General features: G+C 47.4%; 1 protein-coding gene across 1 annotated transcript; it reads right to left on the minus strand.

The window, feature by feature from the left end:
- Positions 1–4,509: 4,509 nt before the first annotated feature.
- LOC135824901 (uncharacterized) lies at positions 4,510–11,979 on the minus strand. Its single transcript, XM_065337645.1, has 4 exons — positions 11,459–11,979; positions 7,552–7,946; positions 6,466–6,665; positions 4,510–5,676 (listed from the first exon to the last, which is right to left on the minus strand). The coding sequence occupies exons 1-4, from the start codon at positions 11,566–11,568 to the stop codon at positions 5,413–5,415; spliced, it is 969 nt and encodes a 322-aa protein (XP_065193717.1). The 5' UTR covers positions 11,569–11,979; the 3' UTR covers positions 4,510–5,412.
- Between the last annotated feature and the right edge of the window lie 6,640 nt (positions 11,980–18,619).

The raw sequence follows: 18,619 nt of genomic DNA on the forward strand, positions 1-18,619 counted from the left end.
CGTGGTGGTGGATGTGTTGGTGCTGGTGGTGGTGGTGAGACTAGCAAAAGCACTGCATGTGAGATGATTAACTTGACATGTTGATCATAATACAGGGCGCAGGCACAGGAGTCGGGCACTTTCGACTAACACTAGCTTCAGCCGTCAACCATGGACGATTGGATCGAATCCAGGACGCTGAGAAGATAAGGATAGGAGTCTGTAGGAAAACCGACTGGTGAACTGGAAGTCGCGGGACGAGAGTCGCTTGAACATTCCATGCAGTTGTGGCTGGCCACAGAATTCGCTGGAATGTGCGCAGGAGAGTGTCGGACAGTGCGAGCAAATTGCGATGATGTACCACTTGCAATCGAACAAAGTAAGTTTGTCACAATGGTGACACATCAATGCCTAGTCTCTTGGCCTGAAGCCACTCTCTAATCAGCTGTTTACCTGTGACTGACACCTGCACATGTTTCTGGGGGATCATCCGGGCAAACGGCAACATGAATGCTCACGTGTTCCGAGATTAGCAGAGTGTTTGCTCTCTGTCACTATGACTTCCAAGTGTGCACATTCAGCTGGCCCTTGGTGCATAAAGCTCGACAAAAGGCAGATTCTGCTCGAAAAGCAGTGAAATTGAAGAACCATAGAAACCTTATGGTAAGCACTTCCTTGATTTCTGCTCCATATCTACATATACCGGTATATGCACATAGCAAACATGCATGAGACATACCAGAAAAGTACCAAATTCTGCCAATTTTTCTGCTGGCATTGTCCACCAAGGGCTAGTCACACTGCCCTAAACCCCTCCATCATAGTACAATCATGTACATAATAATTATGTTTAGCACGAACACATACGCGTACGTGCAGCACGTGCAAAGTAAAAAGCACGCACACATTGTACATGTACATGTACATGTACACCCCATTACATCTTTACAACAGTGGACTGGAGAGCTTAGCCTGCGTCAATTGGCACGTTAATGTCCATGAGGGACGTCCACAACAAGCTAATTAGTTAACCACTGCAAGCCTTTTGTGATGAGATGGAAAGGCGCACTCTCCTCTCCCTGGCTCTCCGTCTCCGAGTCTCTCTGTCTGCCTGTCTCTTTCTCTATCTCCCAGCATCACCGAGTCTCACTGAGTCTCACTGAGTCTGTCTGTGTGTCTGTGTGTCTGTGTGTCTGTGTGTCTGTCTGTCTGTCTGTCTGTCTGTCTGTCTGTCTGTCTGTCTGCCGGTCGGCCTGTCTGTCTTTCTGTCTATCTGTCTGTCTGTCTACCGTTTTGCTCGTGCTACATGACCATTGTATGACGTCATGCCCTGGCATAGTCGACGACGCAAGACTATGAAGTACAAGTACAAGTAACTACATAGTACTGGCGGCTTGGGTCCTTTACTCAGAGCGTTAGTGTAGGAAGCCTCCTTTATGGGCAAAAATTAATACATGTACGTGTATACACAATGAATGGAAATGCAATACAAACATTGGTAGAGAGCAGTTGGGTGGACACACCCATTCCCACAGCACTGCAAACCGAACTAATTCCTTTTACGTGCAACGTTTCGGCAAAATTGCCATCGTCATGTTATACGTTGTACGTACTTGCCAAGTACATTGTAAATCTAAAAGGAATTGGTTCGGTTTGCAGTGCTGTGGGAATGGGTGTGTCCACCCAACTACTCTCTACGGTTGAAGCTGCAAGATGCCTCAAGATCACTTCAAACATTGGTGAAAATATGTAATGAAAGAATGCAAACCCAGTAGACCAAAGGATATTGAACCCAAGAGCAAAAGTAATGTTTGAAGGAAACTAGCCCAGCCGATACCATCAGTGTGTAGCTGGTATGCACTGTGCACTGACCTTCCTCAGAGCGTTGGTCATTGGAGGTTACGCAATACTCACAGATGGTGCGGGACCTGATGCATAACACCGAAATGTAAATCATGACTGATGCAATCGGATTGTGCCAAAGTACCTGTGTCAAAGTATCCATGTGAATTTCAAGTCTGCAGAATACGCATGCAGGCACGTTCCGTGCACGATTACTTTGCACAGCGGAGTTCGCAGCACAGTAGCAATCTGGTGCTAACGACAACTGACAGGACTGTCAGACAACCACATGTTCATGCATAATAGATGTACAGTACGCACGAACGCATCCACATTACAACAATCAATTCCATTTCCAAAACATAATTTCACTCGCACTTAATGAAATCCGGCGGGACAGAAATAAGTGGCGCGGCCTGCGCAAGTGAAAACCACACCGGTGCATGGCTGGGCTGGGACTACACAGGGCCAAGCTAGCTACAATGTAGGTGTTCTCATGCCACTGGAATGGTCTGTGAGTGCACGGTGCGGTCGGATTTGGTTGGTTGGTTGGTTGGATTTATTTAAAGTCGTACAACAAACAGGCATATCTGCCTCCTTATATGGAGACGACGTCTGGCAGTAAAATGTAAAAGAGAAAGGAAAAAAAAGAAAGAAAAAAAGAAGAAGAAGATAAGATCAAGAATGTATACTGAGCATACAGCTAGCCGGAGACTGAGCACAGCTAGCCTCGGTATGTATCAGAGCATCAGGATTACTACATACTACTAGTACTATACTCAAGACAGGGGAGGGGGGTTGCTGTCATGCTACAGTAAGACAATACGCGTGCAACACACCCTTGAACTGGAGGGGGGGGGGGGACGTGATGTTTCTCGCATCAGGTGGAAGACTGTTCCAAACGCGTACAGCAGAAAGAGACACGGGATTTCTCTCACTCCGTGCTTTTTTTTTCTCTACAAAATCCACATATCTCCAGACACTGGGGTGAATAATGGAGTGTGGTGGTGGAGCCCATTAAACTACGCCGACCAGAGGTGCGCGCATGCATGCGCCAGATCAGGTTGGCTGATTGGGTTATGTCGCCCAATAAACGGGAACTAGACCCAATGATACTTACAAAGGCGACTCTGCGAGATATAGGACAAGAAGGGAAGGTGCGAGGTGGGGGTACATGCCTTTGTATACGCAGGATGTGGATCAAGATAGCCAAGCAATGCGTGCACAAAATCAGCTTGGTCAGTGAAGAATTGTGTGTTGCTCCCTACATGGGAGCTCGCGCCTTTCCTCCCGACTTGAATTCTCACTTGACTGACTCGCGACTGCCATCCAGAGCACATGAGAAGTCCATCGAACCTTCCACTCGTCAGACCTGCAAGAAAACACCACTCCCTGCTCAATACACAGTGTTTCGAGGAATTCGCCCCTCATCAGTCGAGCTGGAGTAGGCTGAGGAAGATGTGTGATTGTTGTCTGAAGAGCACCACTTATAATTATATACACATTATATACACATACTCATACTATACTTCGAGTAGTGTTTCCCAGACCAAACCATCACCAGGGATACAAACATACAGAGATGCTTCGTTCCAGCGCGACAAACACCTCCTGAACACCAAATACTAGTAGCAGCGTGAGTCAGTGTCGCTCATGGAGGTGCTGAACAAGCGCTGAGGACCGTTGGCCATTCACAGAAGTATCGCAGAAGTCGTACCAGCCTCTTCTTCGCATAATGGGTAGTGAAGAGTAAAAAATGTTCATGTCGACAAGTGAAAAGTAGCATGTATGTACGCTGGATCCGAAACAAGGCAGCCAAGCAAGCATGCCAGGCGTGCAATGGCACACAAGAAAAAGATGCTCTCAAGAGTTAGACTGCTTCTGCACTAGCTGAGGCGGCTCTAGTATGGACGGTAGGTTGTGTCAATTTTGATCGCTCTGTTATGTATAACACAACACTCCTGACCACTAACGTTGTTAGTTGGCTTATCAAGAAGGACTATGGCAGTATGGGCGGAGCATGAATAGTCTTATCAATGCATGAAATGTGCCTCTGCCTAACGCAGGATGTGCAATCAAAAACTTCGAGTTTGAGTTAAATCCGTGTGGGCAATGGGTACTACCAAGAGTATATTCTTGGTAGTACATGTACGAGGTAAGGGAACTAGAGAGTCGACCTCGTTTCGTTCCTGTATACTTTGGTGGCCATAGTAACCATGCATCCATTGGCCTCTGGTTGGTGGATGTGATCTATCCCCCCCCCCCCCCACCGGTGTTTAGGAGCTGTATCTGACGATTGATGGTGGGGTGGTGGCGTTCCACGGAAGCGGAAAGGTGGTGTTCGATCTGCCCTGTGCGTGGATCCATAAGATTACATTCTTTAATCCGAATGAGCTAATTATCCAACAGGAAAATACCCACACACGCGTTAGGGTGTGCCCGCAGAAATGCTTGAAGAATACAGTCAGACCTCGCTTTTCCGGTCCTCGTTTATCCGGATCCCTAGCCATCTGGAAGAAAATCGCTGGTTACCAATTTACAGCAGATGCCATGCATACATACAGTATGTGTGTTCGATTATCCGGTTCCCTCGCCTATCCGGATATTTGTTTGTGGAAAAATGATGTGCGCGGTTATGCGAGGTCTGACTGATAGACCGTGTGGCTAATCTAAAGGACGTGTTTTATTATACAAATGAATCAAAAAAGAAAGGAGAATAGGGGATGAGTGGCGGTTGTGTCAGAGATTTTGAAGGTGATGAAACTGTCAGTCAGCATGCAGCTACAGTAGTGTGGTTTTGGTGACTGCGAGATGCCATCTGACGTCAAACAGCGCACACGACTAAGATAATACCCAAGAGAAGAAAAGGCGCCTTTTGCACATGCCACGGACCATGGTAGTAGATAGTCAGGCAAGAATTATCGTTCTACAATGCAAGTCAAGCGGAACTAAAATCTCGGCAAACTCGTCCACCAGGCACTCGGAGGGCAGAATTTCTAAAGTATAGCAGCTACGAAAAAAGTATGGCAGTAAAAGTATGGCAGCGTACATAAAAGTATAAAAAATATATAGCAGCGTACATGTACAGATGTATGTCTACGCAGCTACTGTGTCAAGGTAGTCATCAACATTGAAAATTCCGTGGTGTTGCTAAAGATTGGCGTGTTGTGCCCTGTCAGTGTGGCAGAGCAGACATCTACATGTACAAGCAGTGTAAGCCAGCACTACAGATTACTAGTCGAGGATTGGATTTGCCCACAATACATCTGTTCTATTCCAATCTGATACAGAAAACTGCCATGATCACCTTCCACCCTCTACTTTTAAACGTCATACATTTTTGCCTGTGGGTCAGAGAAGGTGTTTAAAAAATGTAGTCTTCATTGCTGCACGACATTTGGCTTCATTTCGCGGCACAGTGCAGACGAGTCTGCAATGCACGAAAAGACGATGTACATGGTCGTACATGCTCTGAGGACCTTGGCTCAGAGAGCGTTGACATAGCTTGTGGATCGTGGAGGCAGTATGTTATTAATGTCACACCAATGATCTATTGTGCTGGGCCGGTTGAAATTGTTCAGGACACAGGGCTCAGTCACGCCGACAATCACACTTCTTCAGCTTCTTATCTTTCTTGTCCTTGTCTTTCTCATCTTTGTCCTTCTTGTCGTTGGATCGGGGGTATCGCAGTGAGCGTCGGCCACGCTTCTTCTCCAGTCGCTCACAGAAGCAGTTGTCAATCTGCTTGAACTGGCAGATGTTGCAGCAGTCGTCCTCCCAGACGCTCTTCCGCACCTGGTCGCGGCACTTGGTTAGATGCTTCGCCTCCGAGCGCCTGAAGCTCTCCATCATTGTCTGAGCAAATACAACATAGCAGAAGACATACATGATACAGCAGAAATGAGTAGTACATTAACTTAAACAATGTGTGTAGGCCTTGTGACACATTTACCAGCATGCATACATATATGGAGTTGGATTGGGTATCAATGAGAGGCCGAGGAAGTGGATGCGGAAGCAAATTGGAAAAGTATCAAGAAGACCATATGGGTGAATGAAGTGATGTAGGTGCCTCCCCCTCCCCCCTCTCCCACCTGGCTGCTCTTTTGCATTCTTCTGATCCTGATTATCAGGTCTGATTTAAACATTCTTGAACATTCTATCAAATGTTTGCTACACACTAGGAATATCAGTAGGTCACCACTTCCATCCTCTCCCCCACCCCCACCCCACGCCCAGTCAACAGTTCAAATTTCATGAGGCACTTTGGCATGCCCCAAGTGGGTCAAAGTCTTCCTTCTCCTACTCATTGAACAGAACACACAGGTTACAAGAGATAAGAGGCACTGCAAGCACTTAGCTGTGGTGGACCCCGCAGGGACTGAAAATAAGATGTGTCCCTAATTCAAATTCCTGTGACAGAATCCTTGGCGTTTGCTGCGCCAGAGGTTGCATGTTAAGGATTCAACCATTCTGTGCCTTTCAAAGGGTGGGGGGGGGGGTGAAGGTTGAGAGGGGGTTGAGATGGTGGAGGAGCTATGTGGGTTGAAGAAAGGGTGGGAGGGGGGGGGGGGGGGAGGATCATAGCCGCCAGTATTCACTCAGCATAACGTTAGCATGAGACTGAACATGTGCATTACTCACATCCACATCCACCAGATCATCCACATCAACGCCGCCCTTTCTCGACTTCTTCTCGCCGGCACGGCGCTTCTCCCTGAACAAAGGCGCTCCTTCCTCATCCGTTTCCAGGATTCGCGATGAAGTACGAGAGTCATCGGTGAAGAGAGTGGAGTTAACAGTCGGATAATCATGTGGTGTTAGTGCACGCCTCCATCGCTTGTCTGCACAGAACAAGACAGGCGAATCACACAGTTTCTCGCCTGGCACTCACCGGTTTCTTTTCCTACTTCATCTACGCAGAAGCAAAGTTCCGCATATTTGGTCAACCGTTTCAGGTCGATCAGAAATATACACACAGACACATACCATACATACAAACAAACAGACCGATTTGTATTTGTACTTATAATTTCTCACTGCCAAAAACAGTTCACATGGGTCTCCTCAGGAGAGAGGAGAGATCGCAAAAGAATCTCGGAAACATGACTCCATTGTCTATTGAACCGCTCAACATCCTGCATCCCCTGAAATCACAAAATCTAGGTTGGACTTGGAAATTATCCCACTTATGGGCTCACCACACCTCAGTAAATGGGTGGGGAAAAGGTGCCCCCCCCCCCCCCCCCACCTTCCCCAGTGAAGGTAGTGCTTGCTACTAGTGTGGGCGGCAACATCAGAGTGGATCTCTGATAATTATATAAGCTTCACTAGCACCATTGGTTACACAAGAGATGTTATAGCCAGAAGTATCCCAATTCAGGGGCACCGGAAGGTATTTTCTGTGGTACGGTCTGCCATCTGAAGTACAAGTAACTAGTGGGGGAGGGATGGCTGAGCCGGAATTTTTCGAAATTTAGAGTCCAGATCAGTGTATAGTCATGAGGTGCCTGAGGTAAAAAGGGGTACGGTAAATACGGTAAATACGGTAGTGACCGCACCGTGTCCGACGCCACTGTACTTGGTCAAGAAGTATGTTTACTTTGAGTAGAAAGTATGACACACAGACAGACAAACACACACAACCCCCCCCCCCCCACACACACACAAGAACACACACACACACAAACACCCCCTCCCCCCCCCCCCCACACACACACGTTCACCTACTTTCCGGGAAGGAGCTGAAGAAGGCAGCGAATCCACGGCAGCTGTTCTCCCGGTTGGTCTTGAACTTCAGTTTGATATCGTTATCATCAGAAACATAGTACACATGCTTTCTGTTGTGAGCTTTGCAGACTATACTGGCCCGGTGTTTAGTCTCAATGTCCAGAAAGTCATGGTTGCACTCACGGTCCAGGTTGATTGCAACAAACTCAACGTAGGCCAAGTGTCGGTCCGGTGCACTGAACTCAAACACGCAGTCCAGGTCGTCAAAGTACTTGCCTCCGCACTGGTCCTTGCCGCGTCGGTGCTGCGGGGAGACGAACGGCGCAAACGTGCGATCGTTGAAGTCGCCCTTGGACACGACCTCGCGGCCGATCTTGCACTTGAAACTGCCATACCTGCACCCAGAGGCAAAGACAAACAAAAATGAATAAACTCAGATGGAGAGCCAAGGTTTAATTTATACAAAAGAGAAAGACCAAGACTGGTGGTGTTAGTGGACAGTATAGCGTAACTTGTAGTTCCTTGGTCTTTCTCTTTTGTATAAAACGAATAAAATGTGAGATAGCTGCAGAGCAGGCATGTAGCCCAATGCTGCTCACACAACAGCCAACCGTGATGAGACTTATCCCGATAACCGATCAACCAGCTCGGAAAAGAAGGATATCAGTTACTTGCGTGAATACTTCTCTCCTATGTTCACTCCCACAACCAACCCAAGCTCTCGCTGGCTGATGTGGTAACTTTTGATGACCTAATGATAACAACACATGTGCACTGTTTGTTTACTATCGGTCCAGTCGCTTAATATACTGATGCCAGCGCTGTGGAGATATCCCCAGACTGACACTATGTTAACATCAACGACAATTGGCAGGCTAAACCAACATGACGAGTTCCAGTGCAGCGGTTGATGGCTCCGCAGGGCTTATTTGCCCCTGCACTAAGCTGCTGCAGTGTTAAATCAGTTCAACGTGAATGCCTAAAACCTGTTTCGGCTCCAACTCCAGGGCCCAGCGGCGAAAGAAAAGGGCAGGTCTGACAAGTGACAACCTTGCGTGTACAATCGATCATCGTGCTACGGGTGATTTTGACTCGCAGCTGAAATGTTCTCCGCAGGTCAGATCACGATTTCCCAGTTCCGATCACAGCACATGCAGCGTTGGATCAAGCGGTCTCTACAGGGGCTTCCAGTATAGTCAAAACTGAATAGCGGATACATCTACATGGACATGCATATGGTTGCTAGTAGCACATTTACGAACTTTAGGGGTGACATGCATAGACAAGGTGCAGGTTTTACTGGGTATAACAGTGGAATGAACACCATCAGGCCACCCTCAGTGTATGGCTACCAGCAGCAGACATTGGGAGTTTCCCCAACAGAGTCACCATTTTGATGACACATTCAATCGGAGCTACTCTGATCGCTACCACAGCTGGCGACCAAAAGCCGCCCAGAGTCGGAGTGGGTTGCGCAGTTTGTCATAGCGGACGCACCCATGTGCGGGACCTAGTCTAGTGAACTGTACCAGAGAGTGGAGGCATTGGTGAGACTGCACCAGGGAGACTGTGGTCGGTGCTCAAACACCTAGCTTACTGGCACACAGGTACACATGGGAATTTGGTCCAAACTTATTCGATTAGAGTTGCACATACTCGTGACATAATCTGTGGACAGTAACATCCACCCGACTAATGACTGTATCCGTGGCGATGATTGTGCCGATTGTGGTGGTGCTGCTGGTGGTGGTTCTGGTGCTGGCGGGGAGGGGGCACATTTGGTGATGGGTCTGATCTACTGATCTCCCAAAGCTACAGGAACTGAATCATCTGACGTCTTAACTCGCTAGTGCCAGAAAGGCGATCTGTGAGGGTCACACCCCCTGTCAATGATGGCATTCACAATTGGTCCAATGGTGCACATGGACATGCTCCTTAACCCACAGTTGTACTGCAGGATTCCAAACACCAACTGCTATGGGATTGCATTATCATAGCTAAGTATTGGCTACAAATCCCATCAGCCCAAGTAGGATTGTATTGAAGCTTGGCATGCAGTCCAGGTTTTCTTCTCTCTCTAGTGCTCCCCACACACCCGCAGTCCTCCCCCCACATCCTGACAGTGCCAAGTAGGGCTAGCAATCAGGAAACGAGGGCATACTAATATGGGAACAAGCAACTGCATTGTGTATTGACAAGTGTTCAACAGTCACTAAAAACCAATTACTGGTCAAAAAGCCTCTGCTAAATTGTATATGTCCGGCAGAGGAGTGATTGTAATGCGTTCTCCAGTAGACTGCAGCCCATTTGCCCCTACTTGAAGCACTAGGATCAGCTGCAGGCATCGTTTCTAATGGTGGCCAATGTGGAGTGTACTCTCAGTACATTGTTGTACAGCCCACACCCAATCTACTGCAGCTTACTAGGGTTAATCTGGGGCATGTCCTTCAGCACTGAGCATCCCCAGGGATTACTGACGAGTTTTTTTTCCTTCGTGAGACTGCATCTGGATGGAGTGCTGCATGTCCTGGAAAGGTTTCACACTACCCGAATTCTCACTCTACCCCAATATCACAGAATGTCAAAGCTCGATTCTTGGTCGGTCTGTACCAGCTGCTTGATCCTGTTCTCAGTCTTGGCAAATGCAATCATGCGTGCTTGTTGGGCTTTGCAAACACACACACACACACACACACACACACACACACACACACACACACACACACACACACACACACACACACACATACTCACGCAAACACACACACACACACACACACACACACACACACACACACACACACACACACACACACACACACACACACACACACACACACACACACACACACACACACACACACACACACACACACACATACACAAGCATATGTAGTACACATACATACACATACATACAAACACACAAACGCATGCACATACACAAAATCACACATGTACACTATCTCTCTCTCTCTCTCTCTCTCTCTCTCTCTCTCTCTCTCTCTCTCTCTCTCTCTCTCTCTCTCTCTCTCTCTCTCTCTCTCTCTCTCTCTCTCTCTCACACACACACACACACACACACACACACACACACACACACACACACACACACACATACACACATATGTAGTACACATACATACACATACATACAAAAACACAAACGCATGCACATACACAAAATTACACATGTACCCTTTCTCTCTCTCTCTCTCTCTCTCTCTCTCTCTCTCTCTCTCTCTCTCTCTCTCTCTCTCTCTCTCTCTCTCTCTCTCTCTCTCTCTCTCTCTCTCTCTCTCTCTCTCTCTCTCTCTCTCTCTCTCTCTCTCTCTCTCTCTCTCTCTCTCTCTCTCTCACACACACACACACACACACACGCGCACACACACACACACACACACACGCACACACACACACACACACACATACACACACACGCACACACACACACAAACCCACACTCTCTTTCTCTCTCTCAGGTACGCAATGGCAGCAAGGGTGAGGACAAAGATAAGCGTTTTTCGTGTCGGGTCAAAATCAACGAAATCGGATTGGACTCTAAAGGGTTTAGTTACGGATAGGTTGGCCAATTCTTCACAAGGCAGTTTTGCTCCAGCCGCTAGGCGTTGCATCTGCCGCTGCAATTTTACGGTTGGAAACGGCCATCGGTGGTTCCCTCAGGATCATTATTATTATGAGGAAGAACTTTAGTTTTACTTTGTCCAGAGCAATGGAGTAAATGCTGAGGCGAGATGACTGCCTCTCAGCTACTGACAATGTCCTGTGCTTGTTGGAAAGGACGTGGGTAACAGTGTACAGTGGAACTGATGTATTTGGCTCAATCTGAACCCCTGGTCCTACATGTATGAGGATCAAGAAGAGTTCAAGCGGGCCATAGTCTTACCTTGCACATTCTGCGGGCAGAGCATAGTGGTACAGCACAGCCAGTGTCAAGCAGAGACACACTGCCCCAGCCCCTGGCGATCCATATCCTTGACGTCTGAGCAGCCACATTGCAGTCGGCAGCCTCGCTAGGGTTGGCTTAGTCTTCGGACTACGGAGCTGTTATCTGGACCCAGGAGGAGAGCCTTTCGCCAACTGAGCTCCCCAGTCGGCGAGAGGAAGTAGATAAACCTTTTCATTACGATGGGTTGACTTGTTCTCTCGACATCTCAAAGCTGGGCCAGGCAGTGAAACATAGTGCCGAGATCGATAACAATTGTTAGCACCAGCGACAAGCTGCGCTAGAAATTCGTCGATGCGATCAGGCCCATGATACTGAGCTGCAGCATCATGGGGTTGTTTGCTGCGCTGGTTTCTCGCCGCTCCAGTAAACTGTGATTTCCATGCGTGTCTTACGTAGCATATACGTATCGTACCATCGCCTAGCGCTACATGTAGCTACTCCGCGAAGCATTTCACCCGACGTCCATCGAAGACGCATCCCTGAAATAGCTGAACTTGAAGCCAGCGTATTGCTGCAGCAGCCTTGCATTGTTTACTATGCGCAGAGGATCCTGGAACTGTAGAAGGAGGTCTCTTGATTTGCGCACCGGCCAAGCTCGCAGCAGCGGACACAGCACCATCAACACTTGAAAACGTCGTGCACGTGCATGCCCATCGGTAATCTATGTAACTGGTCGCCATGTGGGAAGATCTGTTCAACGGAAGTCCGAGATTTATCAAAAATTGCCAATTTCACATTCGATTTATGCAGGTGCTAAGGCAAACGCTTGACGACTTTACAAGATCAAGACTGTAGATTACGCTCCCTCTCGCGTATGTAGATCTACGCCATTTTACCCCCTATACTACCGGTACTGCTAGTAAAATTTACTAGGCTTTTGTACGCCGGGCTAGGGCTACGATGCGCGATGGTAGTCAGTATCAAAATGAACTCTTGAACCCTGACAGATCAACATGGTCCCGTGGCCCGTGCTGCAAGTGCAAGTCTGCGGAGTTTTCACCAGGTGTGTTTTATCACCATCTTCTCTACAATTATTTTATTATGCTGCATTGCCCGAGTCCTCACATGATGCTACTGCTAGTGTGAGCAGTGGAGGCTTTATGACTCCCCGTGAACTCAGTCACAGGTTCCAAGATGTAAGATCATCCCGTCTCTTGGAGAGGTTTGATGTCGCATCGCGCATGCAGGTGGACAAGTTGTCGAATTCGTTACACAATCCGCGTAGCACGTGTTCCACGCCAGAGTCACAACTAAATTAATTACTAGCCTGGAGCTAGGCCGGCATGTTTACGAGCTCTGGTCCGGTGCAAAACTTTATAACACAGCACAATCGTGCGAGGATTTCAGGGAGTGTTCTGACAACTACATGTATATCTACACGGAGTACCGCGGCTAAGCAACAGTTACCAGGGCTTGCATGATTTCAGCATTTGTCCCGATCGAGAAGTGTTTTCTTCGATCTCAGTGCAAGTAGGAGCCATCTCCAAGTCGTGTCGCCAGGGACTAGAACTAGTGCTGGACCCCTTCGTCTCGAACACAATAAAGCTTTTCTGACGACTGGACATTTGTCGAGCAGCTGACGCCTGGACTACTTCGTTGTCTTGAGAACATTGCACTAGGGAGGGCCCGAAAATGCTTGCGCATATTTTCCCACATTTTGGTCATTTTGACTCAAGGTAGTACTTCAAAAAAGTATGAAGCACCAAATGTAGCATATTTTGTTACAAGGAGCAAACAATTCGCATATCAGTTGCTTTTTATGAGCTGTGGTGGTGTTTGAGCATGATCTTTGTACATGTATATGACATGTACATGTACATGTACATGCATGTGCTACTACAGGGATCGAGGTGCTGCACACCGCACTGAATATTGTGTAACTCATGGTTGTTGGTTCTATCGACTTTGTACCTTTCTTTTCCATTAGTCCTTCAGTTATTTACGTTTATATTTTGTCTGCTTCTAGCACTTTATGCTCAAGCCAGGCATAGCTGGTTTGCCCCTTCTTTTTCCTTTTTATCTCCCTATGATCGGTTTTTCGCGCCTCTTTGTGGTAGTACATTGTTCTATTGAGCCACCGAAGTAAAATAAATACAATAAAATACAATACAATACAATACTATACTCAGACATACTAGACAGTCAGTGTACTGGTGTAGTTGTGTCGTTACCATGACGATTTGGCAGCAATATCAGATTGTTCTGCAAGTATGCATGCCCCATGCCGGCGTCTACAGCACAGACAATGGTGTACAATGAACATTGTACTAGTGTCTCCTTGCAACAACTGATCTTGTGCCTAGGCGACCTGCTCTGCCGTGTAATGTTACATGTACAATGTAGTTCTGGGGACTTCACTGGGACACGCATTGCAGGCCCAGTGCTAGCTGACTCAAGATTGTTTTCAGGAAGCATCATGCAATGCGCTTTTACCTGCATGTACATGCACCCCCTCCCCCTCCTGTGTTCACAAGGTTTGGCCGTTGCTGAAAGCCTGTGGTTGGGGTGAAGATGATTTTGTCCTGTCGCCTTTTTTTAATCATGAATTCTCCGGTTACTAGTATAAGCACATGGAGTTTCTTTCTCCGGTTAGTTCGTCCGTAAACATCCAATATACCGTACACGTACAATACATTATTATTATTCTTTGTATAAATGAGTGTGTGTGTGTGTGTGTATGTGTGTGTGTGTGTGTGTGTGTGTGTGTGTGTGTGTGTGTGTGTGTGTGTGTGTGTACGTACATGTCTGTACATGTGTGTGTGTGTGGGGGGGGGGGGGTACTAATGTAGTGCGTATTAAAACATGTTTTATTCCACGATGACGTGACGCCAATAAGGAAAGTTGATAAGTGTGATAGAACTGATACTAGCCAGAAACAGACAGATGGAAGTTAGCCCGGGGAGGCAATGAAAAATGGATCATGAAATATTGAAAAACAAGGGGGTAAATAGCAATACGTGCGCTGGTACGAGTACCACCAAGACGCAAGAGTATACCAAGCTCCCTGGTCAGTCATCACGTATGATTTATAATGCAACGGCAGTATCAGGCGTGGGCCATCCCCTGGATTATCAAAATGGGTGCCTTAATGGCATGTTGAACGGTTTCTCGATTGGTCACACCACTCCTCTGGTTAATCATGTTTCTGTTGTTTTTACACTTCTTCGTGATTTACACGTACATGTATATGTACATGTACGCCATCAACATGTACATGTACGTGTCCATGTACGTTGTACATGATTCAGACCAAGCTCCCTGGAACTTACAATGTACATGCGCATGACAATCATTGTACTCTTGCCAGTCTTGGTATCACCATCAACCAACCAACATCCAGTTTTGATGTGCTGTAGGGGTTTTCCGCTATCGAAAGTCCCCGACCCAAACATGGTCGGGCTGGACTGCACTGTGTTTTTTCTCCCCAATAGCGTCTTAGAACTACATGTGCATGTAGAGAGTCTACATGATTGTAGAGGACGGGAAGGGTATGCAAAGAGCAATTGCTGCAACTGTGTAGAGTTGACATGTTGCCACTCTCTCTCCAGTGAAGCATATTATACATGTACGTTGGAAAGGAAAGCTAATTGTTACTTATCTAACCAACTAAACATTTCTGATTTGTGTTCATTGTCTCCTCCTCTAACAAGCTTTGGCGGTTAATGGAGTGAACTGATTGCCTGCGACCTCAGCAACAGGAACAAAAGAGTATGCTAAGGAACTGGCATGGTACACCCGACCTCTCCATGCAGTTCGTCAGTGCCAAGAAACGGGCTTTTCCAGATGGCGGCCAACTTCAGGCAACTTGGGGTGTCCACGCTATGAAGACAGGTGCGAAGCTGTCTTATAAACGGAGCCCAAACGTGGAATGCGCAGCACGTGGATTGGCTCGTCTCTTGATGGACCTCGTTCAGTGCCGCCATATTGCGTGCTGCCTGCAGAGGAAGTGTTTGAGAGAGGTATTACGTGATATATCAGAACGACCTGGGCATAAACGCAGAGTTCACTTGTTCGAGCGCATCCATTAGCAATACTAGTAGTACCGAGCAAAAGGTCTGCTCACACACAAGACCTGGTCATAGTGAAGCCAACTGCTATTCGACTGTTGAAGCGTAAACAAACTTCCCGTGATAAGTTCGTCCCCCTGTTGTGCAAGCTCCTATCTATTTCTGGCATGCACCAAGTCAATGGGTTTGCAAGACTACATACTAGTAGTGACCTGTTATCGGGTGACGATCACACTTCTGTGAATCACCCTAGAATCCTTGTGTGACTTTGTGTTCAGGATGTAATTATTTTTATCTAGCGATCGTTGAGTTCCCCCATATGACGCTCACAGTTGGTGAAGTAGCTGGGTGTTTGACACGGTACAGTGGTACGTACACGCGCACACGGAAAGGTGGCAATCGTTACAGCAATCGATTAGTTTTCCTTCAACTCGACAGCGCTGCGGTGGCGAGCACTGCGGTGAAGTGGCACAACGACATCGCGCGATCCTAGTTGAGATGAGCTTTGAGCTGCAAGAGTAAAGCCGCATCCGTGTACTCTGCTGTTGTTCGATTACCATTAATTTTTTTGCTCTGCTAGCGTGACGAAGAAAGTGTAATGCATTATCGAATCGCGACCCCTATTACTAGTGAGTGAGAGAGGTTGCAAATTCCCCCTGCCATAAATCACCACTCCAGGTGACTGTTAGCCATTTGCGTTGGTTCTACACTATCACATCGTTCTACACTATCATAGAAATCATCGAATCGGCACATGTTACCTGTCACTGGGCGAATTCTTCGGCATTGCCCGACATTACGCGAAACAACTATCCCTTGAAACCTAGTAATCAGCAACAGTTATTTCCATGTTCTGCGTACCTTGTGTACCATGGTCGAGGCGAGCTGTCGAGAAGTCTCCCCAGGGCATACATACCGATGTTACTGAGCCCGCCCGACGGAAAACGATGACTTAACGTTGACACTGTTGAGATGTGTTCAGTTACCCGCGCAATGTGCAGCCAGGGGATGGCCAAAAATAGACGGGAACTTCGTGGGAACACGACCACATTATAACATCAAAATTGATCCTTCAGTCTAATATAATACATGTATATGGAGAGGCAGAAACTCCACTCCACTGCAGACATGCCTTCACATCATTCACCAACAACCAACCACTTCCCTGGCGGACGAAAAAGAAGGCAAGGGTACGTGTATGCAAGGATCGTGTGCTGGTGGGTAGGGCATTAACGCGGTCAGGACATGCCACGTGACTTCGGATTATGAAAACGGTTTCACAGTGCATGTAGTGTAATGTTGACATGCATGGACACCTACAACATGGTGGTTCAGTGTGAATCAAGCTTTCGTGTTGCCGTTCAAATGGCCCCAGTGCCAGTGGGTGTGTTGCTCAAATTCCAAATTACGCAACAGAATACGTTGCCATGCCAGCCAACTGCTGCTGGTATCATAGCTCATTTGTTGACATTACTCATCAACCTGTCCCTTCACAGTTTCAACCAACTACCCTCCCCCCCCCCCCCCCGCCCCGACCTGCGTGAAACAAAAATCAAGCATGCGTTTAAATCAATGCCGTCTAGCCTCATTCTATCATACAGTCATATGCTCCTGTAGTAGCTCACACTGAACCCCACTGTAACCCCATCCCTCTGCAGTATGTTGGCTTCCTTACTTGCTAGACTGATTTTACATGGTTGTGGACTGATTTGAATCACAATTTCGTGTATCTTCCTTATTGGCCATGGGCCATCGTGGAAATATAGAATAATGCCTAATGCCTAATCGTACGAAAATGCTAAGGGATACGAACAGGGCCAGGGGATCCTGGAGGAGGAGATGTGTAAGGAGCAATCAATAATAAGTCTTTGCAACTCACAGTGTTCAACGGCAGAATACAGACAACCTGATGTGATGATCACAGCTTCACGGGTGAAGTGACTTCGAAGATTGTTTCAGCACACTTGCAGGCACACTCTCTTTTGCTCTGCTGCTGTTGTGCGCGGAGCGGTATCAACGAATACAGTACTTACTGACTTCGGTCGATCTCAATTCCTAACGCCACGGGTCCTTATCATCAGCAAGCAGCAGTTCGGCTGTGCGTAGTTTGTGGCATGCCGCATGGCCCTGAGGGCATGTTGACTCTAGCAAGTGCGGCGATCACAGCGCAAGAAGCCGAGCGCCTCCACCGCAGCTGAACTGCACCAGGAATGGCGCTTGCTCTTCCAGCCTGGTAGATTGGAGCTACTTCATAGAGCAGGTTTCCTGTGCCCGTAACTAGGCCTTGGCGGATGAGGCTAGAAAATCTGGCAAATTCTGCTGGAGAAGCAGTGAAGCTGGCGGAATCATAGTTTAAGCTTATAGCAGGCAAATCCTCGATTTTCTTACCAAGTACACAACCTACTAGTACTCGTCAGAAGGGGAAAAGACAACAGATTATACAATAACAAAACAGCAGGGAGAGTAGGGGCTGCAAAGCAAGCCTGTGCTGGTGAGGCAAGCCCACAACACCGACCTATGGTCTCGGCGTTAACGTGGGCTTGCGCACCATAGCCTAAAAGAAGGTGCTGATTTAGTGCGATAAAAGACACGAATTCTGCTCCTTGAGCTTCATCATCCATACAGAGCATGGTAAACACACACCACAAACAAGTACCAAATCCCATCAAGTTTTCTGCTGGCATTATTTTGTCAAAGCCTACCCACAGTCCTAGTAGAGGATCAGAGTAACGTTCAACAAAATATGAAGTCACAGGAAAAGTGATTTAATGTACAATTACATGTACATAATACGATCAATATTCTTCAAAATCAGTCAGCTAGTGCTTGACATCTCAACACGCTCTCGTAAGTAAGTGGTGTTCACATTTTGGCCATGCACATGTAACTCATTTGTGTGGAACGTGATCATGGCGCTAGCACTGAGGGCAGTGGAACAACAATGACCGACATCATGCGACCCGTGTAGATGCATTCGCTGAGTGGAGTTAGCACCAAAAGAGCTGCCCTTTACGGTTGTGTGATAGATGTATACTACCTCTATTTCCTAAGGGCAAACCTCTGATGCACAGGTTGCAAGTGAAATCCGACC

The sequence above is a fragment of the Sycon ciliatum genome, chromosome 9, assembly GCF_964019385.1.
Source record: "Sycon ciliatum chromosome 9, ocSycCili1.1, whole genome shotgun sequence".
Classification (NCBI taxonomy): Eukaryota; Metazoa; Porifera; class Calcarea; order Leucosolenida; family Sycettidae; genus Sycon; species Sycon ciliatum.